Source organism: Pavona decussata, unplaced genomic scaffold, assembly GCF_977016875.1.
Source record: "Pavona decussata unplaced genomic scaffold, jaPavDecu1.1 SCAFFOLD_194, whole genome shotgun sequence".
Taxonomy (NCBI): domain Eukaryota; kingdom Metazoa; phylum Cnidaria; class Anthozoa; order Scleractinia; family Agariciidae; genus Pavona; species Pavona decussata.
The window spans coordinates 50,001-73,945 of NW_028145603.1; the positions used below are offsets into that span (position 1 = coordinate 50,001).

The following is a 23,945-nucleotide window of genomic DNA, read 5'->3' on the forward strand; positions in this document are numbered from 1 at the left end:
TTTCGATATTCCCATACATTGCCTCTATGAATTCAAAATACAAACGGTCACACAGTTTGTGTGGGCGCCCTGTGGAGATACGAGGTTAATTTTCCTGTAATGCGCAACGCAGCGACGATTGCGAGTCAAGTTTCAGACAAAATTGCAAGTATAACGTCCCCCTCTACGCAGCTTTTCTCATATTTCGTTGTGAGTTGAAGGAAAAGTAGACAGATAAGACTGGTCTTTTGCTTTTCGTAAGGCTGCGAGATATGTTTTAGGGTGTAACACGTATTCTGCGACTTGTAATGCAGCAATACTGTCGTCAACCAACTTTGCGTTGCGAGTTAAAGGAAAAATCATTTTGCCTCGTGGCATGAGCGCATGGGAGCTGCTAACTTATTTGCCCACTGGGAAAAAAAACAACAACTGGTGACCCCTATATTACCTAGCATTCTATTTAAGGAGAAGGCACCACTCCTAGCGTGAACCGAATGTGGTCCATAGTTACACCAGCAAGTCGCAACGCCATGGCGCAAAGAAATTTGCCCGTGTATCCGCTACCTATTGCACAGACGACGCGGCAAGCATGCACTCTGTCGTAAAATCTTGTTTGAAATTCTCTTGTCTTTTTTCTGCCAATTTTTAACCTGTATCGTGGCCTGTGCGAAGCTGGCTTCACGTACAATTTTTGTCTCTCGCTACGAGGCAAGGCGCCCCTTACTTTTTTTGTACGTGTCTCACCTGCCGAGAGTGGATGCTAGCGAGACGATTTTTTTTTAGTTCAATCGCGTCGCATGAGAACGCAAAAAGTCTCGTGTAGCCACACCTTGGCATTGGTAGCTTACCGGCTTATGGAGAAAAACAAACAATAGGGGGATTTTTCATGCCTTGATTTATTACGTTGTTAGGGAGTCTCCCTTCCATCAGGGACTCGGAGGGTCGGTTTCAATTGACCATTGACGACTTAAAAGTCCTGTTCTTGATAAACAGCAAAGCACAATTTTCATGTTTACAGAAGTGCATCTCATACATCGATGAAACCTTTCAACTTGATTTTTTTGTCCGTAGGGAATAAACCAGTCAGTTATCAGTACCTAACTAGTCTTTACTGGGCAGCGGCTACTTCCGCCTCGGTTGGATACGGAGATATTCACGCTTTCACCGTGACAGAGGTATCTTGGATTTCCAATTTAGAGAAGAAAATCCCCTTCCCCTGCCGGGTAGCTTTCAACGTGTTTCGTTCTTTACCGGCTGACTTATTTCATTCCGTTCAACGTAGAAAGAACGCACTCGTAATACAGATTGGAGTCAAGATTATATGGGACAACGTTGATTGAATGAATGGATCTTCGGAAGTGTATCTGGCATCCCCCACAGATTTTGCAGGGGCGGATTCATCATCACGAATTTGGCAAAGGAGAGGGAACCTGGTGACATCGAACGCACTCCCTAATCTTTGATTATTACCAGTTGAATAACTGCTTGATTAACTGATTGATTGATTGATTGATCGATCGATCGATCGATCGATCGATCGATTGATCGACTGATTGATTGATTGATTGATTGCTTGATTGCTTGATTGCTTGATTGATTGATTGATTAATTGACTAACTGACTGGCTGATTGACTGATTGTCTGCTAACTGATTAATTGGATTGATTGATTGATTGATTGATTGATTGATTGATTGATTGATTGATTGATTGCACTGGCTGACTAACCGATTGATTGACTGTTTATGATTGATTGACAGATGACCTTTGCCCTGTTTTGTATGATCATTGGTATCGTATTCTATGGCTTCATCATCGCCAGTGTTGCTGCCGGTTTGGCTAACGCTGACGCACAGCGGGCTCGTTACCAAGAAAGATTGGATGCCATCAAGAACTTTCTTCAGGTAAAAAAAAATGCAATTCCACATTGAAGCTGTTTTCTTTTCGAAAAAAAAAAGAAACGTTTCCTGGTCAAATATTCTTGCTGACCCCTTAGAATTAAACAAAGATCGTTTCTAATCTTTTTTACTGGAGAATCGAACGTAAGAGCGACAAATATAATCTTGGAGCCATGTAGTACGCCCTAGTTAGTTTAAGCTAGCAGTTTCTAATATCTTGTCACAAATATGTGGAAACAGAAATGTTTCGTGTCTTAAGGGCTGTTTGCGTGAGATTAAATAACAGTGATAGTTATTGAATTAAACGGGCAACAAGTCCCGTAAGCTTTTCAGCTGTTAAACTTAACTTAAGCGTTTTTCAGTTGAGAGCACGCAAATTAAGCCAATGCCAAAGTAATATCTCTGGCCAATCACAACAGACGAAAACAGCTAAATGAATCAATCAGAACTCTGACCAGACACGTGTAACTGATGCAAAGCGCGGGAAAACACGTGCGAGCGGGGCACGATTGGTTTTTGGTTTTGTTTCTCATTGGTTGAGAAAGTGGCGCGAGTTTGGCCAACCAATCACAGAGCGAATAACCGCTCTATCTGAGATGTTAAATAAAAAATGCCACGCGTAAAACAGTCACATTCTCGAAGAACTGCTCTTTCTCCAAGCCCTTTGATTTTCTCCTATATAAAATAGCCTTCTCTTTAACTCTTTCAGGAACAAAACATAACAGACAACCTTAAATCGCGCATTGTCAGGTATGACTTGTATATATTCACAAAATGCAACGTGTCTATAGCTTCTTATACAAGCTATGGTTACGCTCTGCCAAAGATGCCAAAATGATGCTATTTTCGTATTCTGAGTTAACCTTATTTTGTTTTACTCATAACCAGAACACAAATCTTTTAATGAGCTAATTAGCTGGAAACATCCATGATATGAATATCTAAATTGGGCAATACGAATCATTACGTGTGTACTGGCAGAACTCTTTTTTATTTGCGTGATCTAATCTTCATATTCTTCTTCAATGAAAATCGAAAGAAAAAATTCCTTATCACTTTTTTCTCCATAACTTTATTTTTCAGCTATTATGAATACCTTTGGCTCAGAAACAAGGGTGTAGACGCAAGCTCAATGTTTGAGGGATTACCACTGTCTCTGCAAGCCGATATCTCCCTCAGTTTGTACAAAGACATGATCGAAAGGGTAAAATTGTTGTCATTTATGTTATTTTATCATCGAAGACGTCTTTTGACGGACTGGTCAGTGGCGTGGGCACCCAGCCCGTTGATCTCGGGTTCAAGACCCGTTTCTGACCACTAGATGGATTTGTAAACCACACTTTATGGCCACATGTTCCAACAAGTTCGCCTCCTGCCAGCTGGGATTGTTAATGTGTTATGTTTATTTGCAAGAAATTAATTGTTTCTCATGTTGTCTCGTAATTATCCCTGAAAATAGACCTTTATCAGTAGGCAGCCGCCATGTTGAGTCTCAGGAGAATAAAAAGCTTCGTTTTTGTACGGTGAGCCTGTACTGAATTCGCGTCTGGCCGAGGCTTGCCATGCGAAAACAAAGCTTTTTATTCTTCTGAGACTTAACATGGCCACCAAGTGATAAAGCTTTATCCCCTCTGTTGGAGAAGTTAATTAAGCATTCTTATTCGCTCTTATTCTTCTAAGATTACAAAGGCAAATTTAGTAATATTCAATCAGATTACTACAACAAATTAAAGTTAAGGACGGTGCCTGCTGATAAGGAAGTATTTTTGTGTGGTTTATGACTATGCGGAGAAAGTAGATCTTAGTGAGGGCTATTGAAATCCAGAAAGAAAATTGGGGATAACCACGCATTTTTCAGAGATAATGAAGCGACAGTTATTCTAAGAACAGTCTCCGTCCTTAAACTAACTTCCAGATTGAGAATGACACAAACAGATTAATTTAGTGCAGCATTGCCTCGAATGTTAGTGTATCTATGATGATTCGCGAAGAATTTTTTAGCGAGCCTTAAAACGTCTTAACGTCGACCTGTCAGTGCAAAATCTGCGCTAGTTGAAAATCGGCGGTGCGCACATGTTACTAGCCTGCGAACAGCAGACGTATTTCCGGTCGAGAAGCGACGACCGGAAATACGTCTGCTCTTCGCAGGCTAAAGAAATTGAATTCGAAAATCGTTGGGCTTTTTCTGACTCGTCCCAGCTGGTCCCTTTCGGCTGAGAATTTAATTTTTCCGTGATCCAAGCCTTTTCTTGTTCAACCTGCAGGTACCTCTGTTTGAAGGCACAGAGATCGGTTTCTTAAAGATGCTGTCCATGAAGGTGAATCCTGTTTATTTTCTCTCCAAAGAGTACGTGGTTCGCAAAGGAGACATTGGACAAGAGGTAGGGGTGATTCGATCACAGACAACCAAACCATGTTTCCTTACGGCGATTCTAATCACTTTCCCATTAATTCTGCGCTTGGCCCACACGAATTACACAGGCAGTCTAATACCCCGTTCACACCAAAGCTTAAACATGTTTAAATCTTGTTTTAATAAACTTGTTTCGTTAAACTATCAGTTCACACCGTGGGCGCGTGTTACAAAACATGTCTAAACCGTGTTTGATAAAACTACGTTTACTTAAACATGTTTCCGTTGGTGTGAATGGGGTATAAGTTGGTTTGGAAGAACCCGTGGATGCTAGTGCGCGTTGACTTTTCATGAAATAGCGTTTGTGTATTAATAAACATAATCGTAATCGAAATAGGCCATTTTCCGAGTTACTGTGAACCTCATTATGAAAGCGACGCTAAATGCAAAGCTTTTCTTACAAAAATCAGTTTGCTTGTATATGAATGAAAACTAATTTTCACAATAGAAACTTTGCAGTTTGCCTCCCTTTGACAATGAGGTTCAAAGGAACTCGGAAATGGCCCCTTATAATCATAGCAATAAAAAAATCTTATTCACAGCTCACAGTAGAAGATTTGTATGTCTCAATGTTTTAGTATGCTAGGGTTAGCAAAAGGCGCCTAAGCTCTAACCAGACTACTTTCTTTAGATGTATTTCATCCACCGAGGTCTTGTGGAGGTGGTTTCTGAGCACGAGGAGCCGATTGTATTTGACACCATGGGAGAAGGAAGATTCTTTGGAGAGATCAGTGTGGTCTTCAGTTGTCCCAGAACAGCCTCGATCAGGTTAGGTCATATGGGAATATATGCAGAGTTAATGGGTGTCTTCATCTACTGCAGGATGACTTTCCATGATTTCCGGGTACGAGATCATGCAGCAGAACATGCAGTATTTAATTTGGCATATTGTTTTCATAGCGATGTCCATGGGCCGAAAGTAGTTAGAACAAAATATAAAGCGAACAGTAATGTGCTGTGTCAATGAGTCTTCGGAATGGAATGAAAATCTTTCTCCATCTGGTGAAGGCAGCGAGTGTGGCTAGCTCTCACCTGTATGACTGGTGCCGCCGATGTGAGATTTTGGATCGGGGGTAGTGAACAAAACAGAGACGGAAGGAAAATGAACTCGTACCACTTGAAAGTCTTACTGTGGCCGGTATTATGTAACCAACAACAATTTCACTGGGTTTTGAAATTGCAATAGGGACGTTCAGATTTGAATACTAACATGGGATTTAGTATGACTTTCAAAATTTCAAACCAGTCACGTCCCCAGAGCTATTTATCTTTTCTGATTCTTACTAGTAGATAAAGAGACCCTAGAAACGAGATTGATCAGTTGAGAAGTGATTCTCTGAAGCACGTGAGCTAAATATGAAATGTCTTGTACGCAAATCTGAAGGTCGCTAATGAAAGTATTAGATCGAAAAGTGAGGTTACTTTTTAGAGAGGATACTGCAACCTTCAGTTTTAGAATTACAGTGAACGAATTGACAGTGCCACCATTTTTTCCCGTCAGTTGACCTGAGCTCTTAGCTTTGTGTACAACTAATAACAGCATTTTCGTTTTTCAGAGCGCAGACGAATTGTGATGTGTTTGTCCTGACAAAAATGGATCTGGACGAAGTATTGACTCATTACCCACAAATACGCAAGAAAATCCTCGAAACAGCAGAGGAAAGGCAGCGTATGGTGGCAGAACGTGCCAAGGCTTTTGCCAAGAAGAAAGAAGAAGACAAGAAACGCGAAGAAGAAAACAAGCTCAAGGTTTTTCATTTGTCTACTTTTAAAGCGGGCTCAAAATCTAATTTAATTTAAAGCTCAGAATTTGTCAAAATGACACTTTAAAACAGGCACTTCCCTTGGTCTTGAAGATATTAAGGCTATTTGAACTAGGTATATTTCAAATACACTAACCGTTAGATTCTAGTACGAGTACAAGTGCTAGCACGAGTTTTTCCAAAAGACAAACAGCGCGCGCGCGTGAACCAGTGCCATTTTGGCAGAAAAACAAGATAGCCGTCTTCATTTTACTACGAGTTTTTATGAGAATGGCGTAGCGGGGAAAACAAAACAGAAGAATTAAAAATATCTTTTCAGGTGACGTTTTCGTTGCCGTTGTCGTCGTCGTTGCTTAAGCTCTCTACTACTGCATCAAGTTTGTCACTCACAAAGAGTAACATGAAGCTCCCTGTGACATAGCTCTCCTTAGTAGTTCGCTAAAGACTTGAAGTCAACTCTCGTAGTTGTACTCGTACTAGAATCTAAATGTCTCTACTGTACACAGCGAAGACAAAGCATGGTTAGTGTTAACAGTAATCAGTTACAAAGATTGTAGGAATTCGTCTAAATTGCGCAAATGCAAAAGCTGCGGGGGAGGGGAGTGAGTGTTGTACTGAAAAGAAGAGAGGTTAGTATAACCAAAGCTGTGGGGGAGGGGAGGGCCTTGTTCAACGATAGAGCGTAGTTAGCATACATTACGCTGAATCTAAAGGTCTGTATCATGCAAAATTTTTCGTCTATATGATTCTTAAACTCATTACTAATTCATGGCAAAGAAAACAAGCGAAATTACTACGGTGAAGGAGGTTGGAAATGAGAAGTATAATTATCATAAAAATTAGCGAACTTTTGCTTTGAATTTTTCTAAGAATAAGCTTATGGTTTACAAGCTATATTAAACCAGCTCGAAAGAGTGTTTCATCCGATTTCAAAACGTCTTGAATTTGGTCAAAAAAAAAAGGAAGAAAGAAAGAAAAAGAAAAATTTCACTGCGCCTCATTTTCTCAAACCACTTCTTGGTTTTTTGGAAATGGGATGAAACAACATGAAGTTAATAGGTGGGAATGCGGTAGTTTTACTACTTCGAACACTGGCTGACCTATGCTTTCAGGAATACCATGATTCTCTTAAACCACCAATGTTTGTTGTCTTTCTGCAGGAAAAAGAAGAAGGCGTCGATCTTGAGAAGGAAATTTTTGAAGTTGAAGAGCCAGCTGAACCGACACCAACGCTTCGACAGCGACTCGTTACCAGCATAACAGGCTTAAAAACCCGTTTGGCTGACCTGTTTGTCCACTTTGTGATCTTGCCCGATAGCAAACTGAGGCTCATCAAGTATATCAACTGTCTGTTTGTGTTTGCTACTACGCTCACCATAACCTACATGGTAAGGAACTTCCAAGTTTCCAAGGTTCCATTTTTGAACCGGAGTGATTAAGATAAGGGGGGAGGGGTGGAGGTATTGAGGGGAACAGGCGAAAAAAAACTGGTAAGATGCGTCAGCCAGAAGAAATATGAGATGCTGCACAAATTGGACAGAAAAAGAGACGCAAAGCTGGAAGCTCAAACCCCTGACCACTCCCCTCCCACCCTTCACCTCAGACAGACCTAACCTAAGCAAAACTGACACTGCTTGTAGTTTGAATTGAATTGAATAGGCCATTCCCGAGTTGCTGTGAACCTCATTATAAAAGCGAGGCTAAGTGCTAAGCTTTTCATATGAAAATTAGTTTTGTTTGCACATGAAGGAAAACGAATTGTCATAATAAAGCCTCCTTTTCAAAGCAACTCGGAAATGGCCAATTGAATTATATTGACGAAGTTCTTTTAAGTCCAGAAATAATAAATCATGAGAATTCAAAGTAGCTCACTCTCGTTTAATCGCCATATATCAATATCTTGTCCTCTTACCAACATTCCTCATTTGCTGTGTTTTCTCTTCATATGTTTACTGTCTCCTTAGGCTGCCTTTCAAGATCATCCGTGGTATCTCTTTGCATTTAACTACCTGTGCGAATTTTCATTTTATGTAGAGGTGAGTGTCTTTAAACCTCTGGTGTTCACACCAATAAATAAACTTTCGTACCTCGGTTAAGGAAACACCAAATACGAATCGCGGTGGGCTGACTTACCATATTAAAATGCCATTTACTTGTTGTGTGTAACCGTACGTTATGTCCGCATAACAGGGTCTTTGGATGTATATAATCAGTCCCACAGTTTTGGACGGTACCTACTTTGTTACTGCGCATACGTTCTGCGTATCTCGAGATACTTGGGTTTCCTATGGGTGGTGCCTACAATTGCAAGGATATTTATGCGCGGTTTAAAACTATGCGAAGAAAGCAGAACTTAGCAGGTGCTCTTGGTATCCAAAAAGAAAATTTGGAGTAACCGTGCATTTTTTTGAGATAATAAAGCTTCAATTTGGAAATAAATGCCATACAGCATTGCTTTGTATTTTACTGTTTTTTGTTTAGAATAATTGTTGATTAATTATCTCTAAAATATGCGAGGTTACGCCCAATTTTCTTTTTGGATTTCAATAGCCCTTGCTGAGATCTGTTTTCATAGAATAGCCATAAACCACACAAAAATACTTCTTTATTAGTAGGCACTGTTCTTAATCAGTTGTTTCTTCAAGCCACAAGAAGTGAACTATATATTTGCCGGTTTATGTTATGGAATTGTCTTTTTGTTCTTTTTATACTCAGATCTATCTCAACTTCCACATGTCGTACACAAACAACATTGGTGAGTTAATATGCGACGGCAAAACGCTAGTCGTTCATTACGCCAAAGGACAGATGCCTATTGATCTGCTAGCTTCTTTTCCCATCGACCTTTTCGCCCTGGCTGCGCCCGCGGACAAGCAGTTGCTCGTGTTGTCGTACTTGAGGCTTCTCCATTTGCTTCGCCTCGTTCGCATGCAGAAGTTTTTCTCCGAGTTGGCGCAGAGGTTGAACATAGAGTGAGTAGCCATTTTAAGGACGTTCGCGCTAATTGTTTATGCGCATCTTTAGTGCGCAAGTAACGCACACGCCACGCAATGTCACGCGCAATTCATGGTTGACGATACACGGAGGTAAACACACATGCCGGCCGATGTGACAGTATTAAAAAAGGGGAAAATGGGGAAATTCATATCCGTTGCACAGTTTTAAAAACGAAAACTTAACGTGAAACGATTAGACGGGTTAAGGTTGCAACAAAAAGCCCAAGTAAAGGCGCGGCGTTGATACTGTCCTGCGGGTATTTCGCGCGAAGAGATTTATATATTTATTTGACTCTCGATATAACAAAATAATTGAAATGCAATACTTTATGTAGTCTATTCGTCCAACGAAGTCACCTTTAAGCTTTTTTAAGTTTTGATAGTAAACGAGAAAGTCTTACCTTACAAGAGCAATTTTATTGATCACCAATCCCGTGTACAATCAATCTCCACATACCCATTCTAGGTAAATAAATAAACTTACTTCTCACATTTTCGCCTCGCTAACGGCTATAGATGCATTTTTCTTGGCATTGGCTAAACAGCTGTATAAGTTTTGAAGGTAGAATAACAATAAACAACTAAAACGATCAGAGTTTTGACTGCACACTCGAACGAAAACATTGACTCGAGCAATCATTGTGAGCTGTGCATGATGGGATAGATATCCCTGTCTAGGCTCCAGTGCTTCTCCGACCTGTCACGCAAAAACGTGACTTTGGAATCTGTCACCACAGCGGCTAGCTTGTCTTCATTATAACTCTCTTAGATGTCTGGTGACCCCCACTTTTTTTTCAATTGATCACTTTCTTTATCGATTGTCTACGTTTTAGAGAAAAATGAAAACAATCTATGGGGCAGAAGTTTGATTATTTTCTATTTTTCTGTCCACGCGCCATCGAATTACACTCTTTTTTGTCTGTGTGACGATCGCGAATGTCCTCTTTAAGGGCTACATTTAATTACAAGGATGACACCAGTTGGACTAATTTACGAAACATATACGCTTAGATAAAATTTGACTAAAATAGTTTGACTCCAGTAACTCATCTTGAATATTTTAAACTTAAAACTGTGGAGATCATTTTGAGTTACGAAGGCCCAACTTTTCAAAATCAGGGTATTTTTCCAGCGCTGTATCTCTGAAACGAAGTCGGTGACCCCCAATTTTTTTTGCATTTCTGACATCAATAACTTATTAGCTGACCATACCTAAAGTATGAAAAAAATCTGTGGGGCAGAACTTTTTCGCGCGAACGTCCTTAAGCTCTCTCTTTTTTCTTTTTGATTTGGTTTTGAGCAGTTCGACCGCCATAAATTTTACTTAAGGACGGTGCCTACTTTTGTTACTGCTCATACGTTCTGCGCATCTCGAGATACTAGGGTTTCCTATGAGTGGTGCCTACTAATACAGTGATATTTTGGTGCGGTTTTAAACTATGCGGAAAAAGCAGAACTTAGCGAGTGTTCTTGGTATCCAAATATCCAAAATTTGGGGTAACCATGCATTTTTTCAGAGATAATAAGGCTTCAATTTGGAAACAACAACTACAACAACAACAACAAAACGCCATACATTTCTTTGTAATATTGTTTTTTTAGAATAATTGAGGTTTGAGTATCTCTAAAACAATGCGTGGTCACCCCCAATTTTCTTTTTGGATTTCATTAGCCCTTGCTAAGATCTGCTTTCCGCACATAGTCATAAACTAGGCTACTAATAAATTTGAACAAAAAAAAAAAAAAAATCCTCTAGTCTTGTGGGGGAGAACATTTTTTTTTATTTCCCTGATTACAACTAGATTCGTCAAGTCTTAAAAATACTTTTGATACACAGAGGTTAATGGAGACAAAAAAAGCGGTCATGAAACATTGGGCGGAAAAAGGAAAAAAACAAACTAAAAATATACACTTAATATATTATACAGCAGCCAGCTTTTTACTCACGGGTATTCCTGTGTATTCCGCCTACTGAAAAATCTTGTGAAGGACTAATATTTTCTCTGAGGAGAAGAAATCTTTTCAATCTTGGACGAATGTGTAGTGAGGAATATGGTCGCAAGGTTGAATATTTGGAGAGGCCTTAAGAGCCGTCCTCTGTAAATATCGACTATCGTCGTTTGGACGAGAAAAAATGAAATCCCTCAAACTTTCTCAGAACAATGGTCTATATAAGTGATTCACATAAATATAACTTTCAGCTCAGTTCGATTCGTATTTTAGCTGTAGTGCGACCATCTTGGTTTTACAACTCTGAGAGGGCTTTCAGCGGCCATTTTAGGCCACACTTTTAAGAATTTGCCTTACAAAGAAAGCGTTACAAATCCGAAAAATATCTCATTATTCGAGACAAGCAAATATTTGTTGTTGTGTTGAGAAGCTTTTTTGGGAATTTGATCGAAATCTGATTTTTTTACAAAATTTTTAATTTCTTCCCTATTGAACTACTCTTCAAGTGCCAAAAAAATGGCCGAGTTTAAAGGAAAATATCGCTAAAGATACATTAGTTGGCATCCTAAAACAGCATCCCGGTTAAAGAGCAATGTCTCATCTGTAAGAGTATGCAATAAAATTTTTGGGCAGTTAAAAAGAGAAAATTATAGAAGAAGAAGTTTTAACTGTGCTTTTGTCAACAAACACCGCCTTCGTAATTAGCATAACAACATGAAAATAACGATTTACTAAGAAAATAATGATAAATTCCACTTACCTCGTGAAATATCAAGAACTGGATATTTCAAAATATATCAAATTATAGTTTCAGTCGGATACAGCCGCATTTTCGATGATTTGTTGTGCGAAATCACTGTAATACACCGCCGCCCGTGACCGCAACTGAGTTGAATTCTTCAAAATCCGTCAGGACAACCATCAGCCGAAAAAAATGCCTTCCGCCCCATAAGCTGCCGTGTGCAAGGTGTCAAATATTTCTTTGTTATCCTTAATGACCAAAAATTCTTTCAGCAACCATTTAAATCCTGCTTTGAACTGGAGATTCTCGTCAAGAAATCGTTTATGTTCCGTTGGATTAAACAATGAGATTGCGTTACAGAAACGTGCGCACATCCAGACGGGCTGGGGTGGGGGTGGGGAGGAAATAAAAATGGAACAGCTCCTAAATTAAAAAAAAGGGCCATTCAAGATTACTGTCAAATCTATTTTATGCATTTCGGGTACTAAATAGGAAACTAATGTCCCGGCTTACATAGAATTCCAATAAAAAGCGACTTACTTACTTGTTCATTTTTTTTTTTGTGTGTGTGTGTGTGTATTACACTTGCCTGTTTGTGTTTTGGAACGTTGTCATAGCGTTTACCATTACGAGGACTTGGAGCCAGAAAATTACTAAATCTGAACATCGTTGGAAATGCTATCAAATGTTACGAATGGCAACCGACTGACAAATAGGGCACAACAGCTAATAGTAAGTGGCATTTATTGAGGGTGGCAAAGGGTTTTTTTTGCGACGTGTGATGGCCCATAAATAAGCAGCGTGACGGATGATGGAACCCGTGCGTGATGCGGGACTGACATCAGTGTCTGTTAATTTCCCTATTTGGACCTAAAATAAAATGCCAGCGTAACTGGTTAAGTATTCCCCTCTTACGAAAACTTACGCGTGCCAACATGTACAAGCTGGTTGGTTAGCTGGAAAATTCTTTTGACTGAAGACTTGTCAACCCACGATCGCCCTTTAATTTTTTTGACTTGTGTGGTGCCCAATCTACAGGGGTTGAACACTTTTTTCTTGTTGCAACGCCAGCGGATTCCATATAATTCTCTGTGCTGAAGACAAATGCTGATTTTCAGGTTGTCCTCAGTTGCATCAAAGAGAACTGAAGACGTAATGAAAATGATGATGATGATAATGATGATGATGATGATGATGATGATGATGATGATGATACCTGACTATCAATGATGATAATAAGGGAATAACTCCCTTTTTCCCCTTTAAAATTGGACGATCAGTCCCATCACAATATCACATTAAACTTTCGTTTTTCAACACATGTACCCCTACGTACGTTATAGTGATCATGCATTCGAAAATGTTGCCCGCCCAATAATTTCCAAAAAGTGAAATTTTTGGTCTATACTTTGGATAAAAAAAATTATTACAGGTTAATGCACAAGTGTACGTCCCCAGCTTCAAAATCCATTGAATACACTATCACTTAATAAAAAAAATCAAATGAATGCATTAGTACAAATTGTATACACTTTATAGGCGTCAATGAAATTCGCACTTTCCCACGGTCTCCTAGCATGTGATTAATATACGCCTCAGACCAAATTTGATAAGGGAGAAAATTTGATAAGGAAGAATTGATGAGACTCAAATACATGTTTTTCAAAAGCATTAGCTTAGAGAGTACGATCTAATGGGACAGTTTGCTTCTTACCAAGTTACACGCTTTTCACTCCGCTAATGCTTCTATTGTTAGCGTCTTCGTGTGAAAAGGTGTAATGAAGTGTAATTGCAGGTGATAACTTGTGATCTGAAATGGCATGAAAACCAGGTTGCGAATTTCGTGGGGGAGTTCAAAAAAAATGTATTCGCTTCAAGGAATGAATACTTATGATTTGTACTTTGGTGTTTCTTAAGAGAAAACTGCTAAAATAAATATCAAAATACTCATACTATACCTGCCCTTGCTACGAGCAATTGTGCCTCGGTTTTTAAAGATGCGTCCCAAACGTGCAGTGCTTTTAAATGGACGCTCACGTCCCCTCGGCAGTCACTCAGTAGGACACACTGCACATTTTTATCGTTTTGGGTACTGTATCCGCAGGTACCTCCAACATACGACGAGTAGCCACAGGTGGCCATGACCAGGAATTCTTCACGGACCAATTAAAAGTGCGGCTACTAAGCCATTCGCTTTACGCGTGTCACGAAAAGTTTGTACATATTAAAACTGGAAACAATGCACTTTGATTGACACATTATATTTCTATGGTTCTCTTTTGCGACCCAAACGACCTAAAATATTAAACACGATATAAAATGAAAAGTAGCAACACCTATGAAATTTAATTTGATGTAGTCATTATTTAAATCTACTTAACGATCGGCTTCGCGTTACCGCAGGGCAATTTGATCACAGTAAGGGAGGGAAAAAAAAACATGAAAGGAATTTTCGACTAACTTTCCAGAAGTCCATTTTTGCCCCTAGATCTACCACAAAATATTTGAACTTGCTGGAAAAGGTACCCATCTAAATAAGAGACCATGACTTTACAGAGGGTACTTCCTACTACGCCAGAAACCAGAAAAAAACCAACACAAATTTCTCAACGTTCCCCAAAGTCACTAGTCATGTTCCATTATTCCGAGACAGGTGTTTAATTTATAGCCCCGAATAGGCGAAGAATGGCTAACGCTTTCGCAGCATCTTACAAGCTAAGGTCCGTGACATTTTTATTTCCTCTCCACCTCCACCCCAACCCGAATGTGCGCGCGTTTCTGTAACGTAATCTCATTGTTTAATCATGGCGAAAGGTTAACAGAAAATAAAAATTTCTTGACGAGAATCATTGACCAACATCATGTGTGAAACCTAAACAGAAGAGCAACGATCAACTGATGCTGTAAATTAGTGTTTTACTTGCCATCCCCCCTCGCACGCCCCAACCAAAGAAATAGAGCACAAGGGCTTATCATATTCCAAATTATTTTGGGACAGCATTTTCCTGTTTAGTACCCGAAATGCATAAAATAGCTTTGACAGTAATCTTGAATGGCCCTTTTTGTTTTAATTTAGGAGCTGTTCCATTTTTATTTCCTCCCCACCCCCACCCCAGCCCGTCTGGATGTGCGCGCGTTTCTATAACGCAATCTCATTGTTTAATCACGGCGGAAGGTCAACGGAACATAAACGATTTCTTGACGAGAATCTCCAGTTCAAAGCAGGATTTAAATGGTTGCTGAAAGAATTTTTGGTCATTAAGGATAACAAAGAAATATTTGACACCTTGCACACGGCAGCTTATGGGGCGGAAGGCAATTTTTTCGGCTGATGGTTGTCCTGACGGATTTTGAAGAATTCAACTCAGTTGCGGTCACGGGCGGCGGTGTATTACAGTGATTTCGCACAACAAATCATCGAAAATGCGGCTTTTCCGACTGAAACTATAATTTGATATATTTTGAAATATCCAGTTCTCGATATTTCACGAGGTAAGTGGAATTTATCATTATTTTCTTAGTAAATCGTTATTTTCATGTTGTTATGCTAATTACGAAGGCGGTGTTTGTTGACAAAAGCACAGTTAAAGTGCCCCTAACCCTTCAATTTGTTTTCTCGTGGTAGATTTCCATATCTTTCAAGAACTCATTTTCGAAAAAATTTTTGAGAAATATTGAATCCTTTTTATTTTACGAGCGCTAAAAGTTACTGAAATTTTTAAAATTTTGCGCCCTTTAAGCCCCGCTGGACAAATTTTTCTCTCGTGGGCTCATTAGGAACGAGCCAATGAGAAGCGTCCGATATTTGACACTTTCTTAGCTGTGACGTAAGAAAAGGACACCAGAAGGATTCAGAAGGAATCTTATGCATGCTGATTCCTTTCTTTACATTTCGAGAGTTGTTGCATCCAAAAACCACGCATTTTCCAACCATTTTCTCTGTTTACAATTGAAGCATTACCGCGATTCTTCGGATATTTTTGCAAGATGTCCTTTTCTTACGTCACGCTCCATATTTGGCCGAGTGGGGGACTAATGCGAACGATAGGTGAAAATATCGACAAGACTGCCTTCACTTCTAGCGCTCGTAAAAAAAAAAGGATTCAATATTTCTCAAATTTTTTTTCGAAAATGAGTTCTTGAAAGATATGGAAATCTACCAAAAGAAAACAAATTGAAGGGTTAGGGGCACTTTAAAACTTCTTCTTCTATAATTTTCTCTTTTTAACTGCCCAAAAATTTTATTGCATACTCTTACAGATGAGACATTGCTCTTTAACCGGGATGCTGTTTTAGGATGCCAACTAATGTATCTTTAGCGATATTTTCCTTTAAACTCGGCCATTTTTTTGGCACTTGAAGAGTAGTTCAATAGGGAAGAAATTAAAAATTTTGTAAAAAAATCAGATTTCGATCAAATTCCCAAAAAAGCTTCTCAACACAACAACAAATATTTGCTTGTCTCGAATAATGAGATATTTTTCGGATTTGTAACGCTTTCTTTGTAAGGCAAATTCTTAAAAGTGTGGCCTAAAATGGCCGCTGAAAGCCCTCTCAGAGCTGTAAAACCAAGATGGTCGCACTACAGCTAAAATACGAATCGAACTGAGCTGAAAGTTATATTTATGTGAATCACTGATATAGACCATTGTTCTGAGAAAGTTTGAGGGATTTCATTTTTTCTCGTCCAAACGACGATAGTCGATATTTACAGAGGACGGCTCTTAATTCTAAGCCCCCATTTCCAATATTCAACCCACAGTTCTGTTGAAGCGGGCTTTTTCATCCCGTTTCACACTCCCTTGGCCGGTTTCATCCGTGGATTAAAAAAAAGGTCACGCGATGACAATTTTATAGACTGCAACATCAGTTTGGTAGAAACTTGCGATGAGATAAGATAAGATAAGATAACTTTATTATATCACATTCTGTATATGTCTAATAAAAAAAAAACTATTTACAAAATTATTAAAACCACAAAGTAAAAAATAAAAATATATCAGTGTAAGCTAAGATGATCTAGTACGCAATAAAGAACAAGAACACGCACAAAACCTGCCCATTTCAGTCTACTTGCAATAAAACTGTACTTTATTATCGATTTGTTGAACAGTAAAACCATTATCCTGCTCAATCTTACGGAATCAGCCCTGATTTTGGCCGAATCGGGAGATATTCCGCGTGATTTCGCGGAATAATAGTTAAATAACGTGTTTGATAAACACCCATATATGACATTTCTGATTCCTCCTGTCATTTATGTTTGTTTTCAGTGTGTTTAATCTGCGGATGAGCAAGTTTTTCTTCCAGTTGGTGATCGTAATTAATGTGTTTGCCTGTGCTTGGTATTTCACCGCCTGTCCTCTGAATGAGTGCTCTGATGATCCCAACTGGGTCGGAGATCAAGGTAAATGCAATTCTCCCTTAAATACGGGATTCCAAAGCCGTGAATCAAGCTAAAGTGTCACCATTAAGTTTCTGCTATTTAGTGGAGGGGGTGAACTTGACGTCACCCGCTTATCGTAGAAGCGCATCCTGGCTATCGAGTTCGGACCCAAGCCTCAGGCAGCCAGCTCGGCAGGCTCACTAAGCGTTATTAGGCCTGGAACGAGGCTAGGAGCGAGGAACAGACAGAAGGGAAGCGAAACCTGAAGAAAAGTAGCGAGAAGCGGAAGTACAAAAGCGCGTAGAGGGAAAAATTATAGCACAGACTCTCCACAGGTCGTAAAGAGTACCAAACATTCCTCCCCCCCCCCCACCCCCCGAGACAAGCGGGCAAATTAACCACTCCTTCTTCAGAAAACTGACCACCGTTTCCTAAGGTATTTCTAAGTAAAAACCGTGTTGTCGCTTTCTGACTGCTGAACTGTTTGGGCATGGGCAACTGTCGCACAGTTGTTAAGTGAAAAACCGCGGTGCGCAAGAAGAAAAGCAAACGGAAACGTTTTCTATGCTGGCTACAGACAAACCATGCAACCTACCACACTAGAGAAAAAGTGCTAATCAAGTACTGTTATCTACAATGTGTTCACAGAATTGTGTTAACAGACTGCAAAGTGAAAACACTGGACAGCTAAGCCTTAATTAATGTTGTTATTGTAGGCCTGCTGGACGCCCCCGCTCTTTCTCGGTACTGTACAGCAGTGTACTGGGTTGTGGCAACAATGACGTCTACAGGCTATGGAGATATCCACGCTGATAACACGTATGAAATGGGTGAGGAATATTTCCTTTTCGGCAAGCATACTAGCTTTCAGGGAGTACCTGACAGCGCGATATTTTAATTAAACATGAGTTCGAGGCAGTCGATTAGCAAAGCTGTAGATGCCGAATGCAATCCAATAGGCTATTTTCGAGTTGCTTTGAACAATGTTGAAAGCGAGGCTAAGTTTAAAGCTTTTCATGTGAAAATTAGTTTTGTTTGCATATGAATGAAAACTGATTTTCATAACGAAACCTTTGCACTTAACTTCGCTTTCATAATGGGGTTCAAAGTAACTCGGAAATGGCCTATTTCTCATCGGTTTTTTTTTTTGTTATAAAAAATACTGATGTAGTAGTGTTACCCATACACCGTATGTATTAAAAAAATAAAATTTTCCTGTAATTTAAAAATAATACGTCTGCAAAAGGAAAAAGATATTCAACGACCTATAAAATAGGTCTTATCACGGTTTTCGACGCCATATTGACGAGTAAACAAACAGGCTTGAAATAACAGTGTTTGTATGGAAATCCGATGTCAAACAATTCTCATAAAACATCACTTCTGCATGAAAAATTCATGAATTGGAAACTTTTGGCACTAGGAAAAGGAGTTAAAGAAAAAAATTGGAGGGATGTAGCTGTGCCAGAAAGCATCCAGTCGTGTTTTGAACTTTCCATACATTTGTCTGTATAGCGAACCAGCCAAGAGCTGCTACTAAAAATAGTTCGCGGGAAAAAAGTACAGGGAAATCTATGGAAAGTTCAAAACACGACTGGACGCTTTCTGGCACAGCTACATCCCTCCAATTTTTTTTCTTAAACTCCTTTTCCTAGTGCCAAAAGTTTCCAATTCACGAATTTTTCAGAAGCGATGTTTTATGAAAATTTTTTGACATCGGATTTCCATACAAACACTGTTATTTCAAGCCTGTTTGCCTACTCGTCAAAATGGCGTCGAAAACCGTGATAAGGCCTATTCATTTTTATTTACCAATTTTTTAATTAAAAAAGTAATTATTTAATTGTTGCTTTATTTACGTTAAACCTGCTTTATTTAGCTATTCACATTATATTTTTCTTTTTCTTTTTTCGTTTATATTTACCTTTTCACTGCAAAATTCACAGAAGTGAGTCATTTGTTGAAAAGAGTCGCTGCTAATGTGTGAATCAGCTTCTCCAAAAAGCTTCACTCAAATGTTAACAAACCTGATTTTCCGTCCTTTCTGCAGCTCTGGCAAGCTTTGTGATGGTTTTTGGGAAGCTTCTGTTTGGTTTTATCCTTGGTAACATTGCGTCCACGCTGGCTAACGCTGAGATCAGACGAGTAAAGTACGAGGAGAAACTGGGCGCTATTCAGGTGTGTCACGTGACTGCTGCTCGCTACAGCTACAAATTTAGCAGCAGCTAGAATGATGGGAAGGGTGTTTGACATTTAAACCAAAACAATTCATTTGGTTTGAAATTTTGCTGGTTCTGCACTGTTCAATATGCCTTCAACGGCCAAAATAGGAGAACTAACTAAACACTATAAACCCCCCCTCCCTCCCCCGACGGGGTTCTGTGACCTTCGAGTAACAGTGACGTACAGTTGTGACGTCCACCTATCACATAGTACGCACATGGCAAGTTCGCATCTTAAAACATGCATCTGACTACTGTTTTTCAGTGGCCCAGGTTTGTTGTTTAATTGCTTTCAATTTTCCGGCAGGCGCACATGTCCGACCAAAACATCCCGGGAACCCTGCAAAGTCGGGTGATGAACTTCTATGAATATATCTGGAATAAAAACAAGTAAGTCGACATATACTCTAGCTATCTCCTATCTATTTCTCTGAGCCCTTCTCTCAACCAAATGGCCCAGTTAAAATATCCACTACTCTTTTTATTTTTTCCTTCGTTCCTTTCTTTTTCATAACTAGCTTTCTATGTAGGGTGTGTGTGTATGTACATGTGTATGGCAAGTGTCTTTTCAATTGCTGTACTTGTTTTTGTCTTACAGCTTACCACCTAATTGTTTTGTTTTAGTATTTCATTACTACTGCTAACTTATTTTTAATAGCAATTTTGACTAATTCCTTTTATTTTTAAAGGAGAAAATGCGAGGAGAAGGTCAGCTAGCATTTTCGTTAAACCAACAACAAATCGTAAATTCGGCAAATAACATTCCATTGCCTAAAATTTTCTGCAACTTAAATTTTCAGATCAAACTGTATAATCTTTAAAGGGGCACAAAACCATCTTGGAGCACATGTTCAACAGTTGGGTGTCCCTGTTCTAGGGCAGGAGCAGGGGCGAACGGAAACATGTTACCATAACATCCTCGCTCCCATCCATTATCCCTGCCCTACAATGCCTAGGATGCAATGGGCGTTTTGCTATTGTTAAGAGAAGCAAATGTGCGCTCTTAATCAGCAGCTTTCGTAAACATTCGAGAGATAGTCGCTTACCCATTTTTTTTCACCATTTGGCATCCGATCGAGCGCTTTAGAGCCTTGTATAGAGCGCTATGTAAATGATGTATTAGTATTAGTGTTACGATATTCGATGAAGTGGATCCTTTACTAAACGTCTCTGTATTGTTTTATTCCCAGGGGGATCGAACACAGTACATTATTCTACGACATGCCCATATGTATGAATGGCGAACTCTGCCTGGGAATGGTTAAAGACATCATATACAAGGTACGTTCTCTCTATCAATTCCAAGAACTGCACGGCACTGTGTACATACATTTGCTAGCCTATGAACAGGCCAACTGGTACTGGGGGAGGGGGGTGGGGAGCGAGCCACGCACCGTTCATACGTCGCTTACCGCTGGAGTTTCTTATTCCCTATCACCCCCATCATTGCTTAAGCCGGAGGGGAAACACGTTTGCTTCGAGGCCATGGCGTCCGAAGCGAGCACAAGTCACAGTTTTCTAGGTCCATATGTACTCTATGTAACCGAGAAGCAAACGTCTTTAGTCCTGCCCAACCTAACTAAGTTTATAAGCATTTTATTTTTAGACTAATTACATTGTAAATATTAATTGTCCATTCAAATAGTATGGTGTAGTAATGGCAAATAATGCTTAGTTTCAAAAGCAGAATTGCTTTCATATTTCAAATTAAGTTTGATACCAAAACTGAAAGTTTATTTTATTGAAAGTGCGCATGGCTGATTAATTGGTTTCTAGCTGGTCCACTCCGTGTCATTATATAAACTTTATCCCACGCTTTGGGCTTACTTATGTTTAGGTACTATGGCGAAGTCCAGGGCATGCGTCGCGCATGTCGCCTAACTGAAAGCTCGGAGTTTCAAAACCCGCGAGCAAGGAAAAGCAGTCTTGGAAAACTCATCCTTGTTTCTTTCGCTTTTGACTTTAAAGTGTTCATTTAACTCGCGGGTTTGATTCCCGCAGAGGTCGAAGATTTTTTCTTTGCATCGTGTGCTCTCCCATTCCCTTACTAAGGCTAACCCTCAGTAAGAAATTTAACACTTTAACATACACTACAGAGCTAATTTTCTGATCCACCATTTGTTAATGTAACCCTCTTGGTTTTAAACAAAGGTTCCACTGTTCGAAGACACCGAGCTACCATTCGTTCGTCTTCTGTGCACAAAAGTGAAGCCAGCGCACTTCTACGCTAATGAATACATCGTGCGCAAGGGAGACATCGGACAAGAGATGTTCATCATCCGAAGAGGAGTGGTAAGGAGTTTATTTCTAGAGCCGGGACCACCTGCATTTTAGCTGAAAACGAATACGATATTACACGTCTCGTTCCAACTCAGATTTATCATTTGAAGTTCCTACCTCATTGGTTTGGAATTAGTAATAATAATAATATAATAATAATAACTTTATTAATGTGTCAAGAAATGTAGCTGAGGGAGAAGTCCCCTCTACTAATAGTGGACACCTAACTAAATTCTAGAAAATTCTGAAAAATGAATTAAAATTTACATCGTAAACCATATTAATAAAATTTCATACATCAATCGCAAAAAAAATCATGTAAACCCTAGTCATTCTCGGCATAGGTTGCAGCCTCGACAGTTACTGACATTTGCTGCTAGGGCAGTAAGGTCCTGATTACGTATGACTCTTTTGAATTGCTTCAGAGAGGGTTGATTTCTTTTTCTAGGAGTGAGATCATTCCACAGTTTAGGCCCTAGGTAACGAAGTGAGTGTTTTCCATATGTCACCGAAGAGAATCGAGGTTGAACAAATTCTCCTTCCTTAAGTAATACGAACCACTGTCTCTGTGGCAGTAATTCATGCTTAATCTTATAAATGAAGATGGCAATGTCCTGCAATCGTCTTTTGTACCAAAAGTGGCCTAGAAATGTAACTTGCTTTCAATAGCGTCGATGCAGCGATCAACAAGTTTGGCAGTTACGAATCATTTGATCACGGATTCTATAAGCAGATTGTAAGCTTTATCGTAGGATCCTATACCATAACATGAACATTTGAAGAGCGCCAGTAGACTATAATAGAGTAACATATAGTCGTGGATTGAAGTGTGACGGCTATCAACGCCCCATCGCTATCTCGTACCCCATTTGCCAATGCTAGGAGATCCTGCACGACTAAAAGCGCTTTCCATTTGTCAAAACTGGCCAGACAGACCGGCCAATCTGTAAAGCGAATATGTCATTTTAAAGGGACGGTGCTGCAAAACCTTTAAAATTACCACTTTCGAAAAATGGTCACACTATTTTCGAAAAACTGATTCGAAGGACTGGGATAAAACGTATCCTTCACTGAAATTGGTAAATTCCATTTGCGGTCTGGCCGGGTAGATTTGACAAATTGAAAGCACCCTAAGGTTCACATAAACATGGTTCTCAATCACTTTTCGTCTTTTTCAGGTAGAGATAGTAACCGACGAAGATCCGCCAGAAGTGATTGAAACTTTGGAGAAAGGCGATTTCTACGGAGAGATCTGCTTAGTCTACGCCAGTCCCCACAAAGTGTCGGTACGCGCGGTCACCCACGTGGATATGCTTGTCCTCACAAAGGAGGCCGTGGACTCGGTGCTGGCTCACTATGGTGACGTTTCTGCGCATATCAAAGAAGTCGCCCGAAGGTTATATCCTACACCATCTAAAACCAAATGAATCGTCTACATAGAAATTTGTCTCCTAAATTACTTTAACTTCAATCTGAGAACGCAACTGCTTGGTGGGTTCTATGGACCATCCAATTGAAAATATCAGTACATGTAATTTCACTTCAAATGTAAAAACGCATTAATCAATTACCTCTTTTTCTCTCGTTTTATACTGAAAACATTCTTGATTATTGTTTTTTTTTTTCTCTCTGCTTGTTTCATTTCTCTCTGTACAAAAAAAAAAAAAACTACGAAATAAAATAGTTTATCGATCAATTGCTCTCCTTTACTGGTTTAAATCATTTGAATCAAAGGGCGAGAAGGAAGAAAGAATCAGTTCTTCTCTTCTCTCGTGCACTAGTTCCAGTGTTCTTGTTCTTTGATTTCTGTTTCTGAAGGGTAGGCTCACATTGCATTGAAGCCATACTACGCACCCTGGGACCCTCCAATCCAGAGTACTCAGGCTCTTTGGTCAGCGGTTGGTTGCCAGGAGAGACTGCGAAAATCGAAACAAATTTTAATGTTTTTTTTTATTTGCTGCCCCGCAACGGCTCTGCCTTTCATTTGCATTGTTTTACGATTGTTCCTAGAATGGATACACTAAAACAAGGCTGGACACCTCATGGTGTTTACACAATGTAGTATTCTTAATCGTGATAGCCCCGATGTACGAAGAGAACAGAAGCCCATTTGCTACGCAAAGAACTGAGAGAATAGTTTAGCAATTGATCTACACTATTTAGACCTAAGCACCAATTTAGGAGCTGGGGTCCGTTTCTCGAAAGTCCCCCGATAAGTATATTTTTAAACGGTTTTTTCGCCGAATACACAGTGATTAGAGACATGGTACTTGGCCAGTGTTTTCATAGAATTAAAAGGTTTTATTCAAAGCTAACA

At 39.6% G+C, this 23,945-nt stretch overlaps 1 protein-coding gene across 1 annotated transcript in view; it reads left to right on the forward strand.

The window, feature by feature from the left end:
- The window catches only part of LOC146461821 (uncharacterized), a 50,830-nt gene extending 27,506 nt beyond the window's left edge, over nucleotides 1-23,324 (forward strand). The window contains exons 29-45 of the mRNA XM_085086385.1: nucleotides 1,051-1,154; nucleotides 1,739-1,882; nucleotides 2,586-2,626; nucleotides 2,960-3,080; nucleotides 4,141-4,257; nucleotides 4,921-5,057; nucleotides 5,846-6,038; nucleotides 7,213-7,440; nucleotides 8,017-8,088; nucleotides 8,768-9,024; nucleotides 17,014-17,147; nucleotides 17,843-17,956; nucleotides 19,177-19,304; nucleotides 19,656-19,738; nucleotides 20,539-20,629; nucleotides 21,500-21,640; nucleotides 22,807-23,324. Coding sequence (XP_084942511.1) covers nucleotides 1,051-1,154; nucleotides 1,739-1,882; nucleotides 2,586-2,626; nucleotides 2,960-3,080; nucleotides 4,141-4,257; nucleotides 4,921-5,057; nucleotides 5,846-6,038; nucleotides 7,213-7,440; nucleotides 8,017-8,088; nucleotides 8,768-9,024; nucleotides 17,014-17,147; nucleotides 17,843-17,956; nucleotides 19,177-19,304; nucleotides 19,656-19,738; nucleotides 20,539-20,629; nucleotides 21,500-21,640; nucleotides 22,807-23,055 — 2,354 coding nt within the window. The 3' untranslated portion in view covers nucleotides 23,056-23,324. The remainder of the gene's footprint in view (nucleotides 1-1,050; nucleotides 1,155-1,738; nucleotides 1,883-2,585; nucleotides 2,627-2,959; nucleotides 3,081-4,140; nucleotides 4,258-4,920; nucleotides 5,058-5,845; nucleotides 6,039-7,212; nucleotides 7,441-8,016; nucleotides 8,089-8,767; nucleotides 9,025-17,013; nucleotides 17,148-17,842; nucleotides 17,957-19,176; nucleotides 19,305-19,655; nucleotides 19,739-20,538; nucleotides 20,630-21,499; nucleotides 21,641-22,806) is intronic.
- Nucleotides 23,325-23,945: the final 621 nt, after the last annotated feature.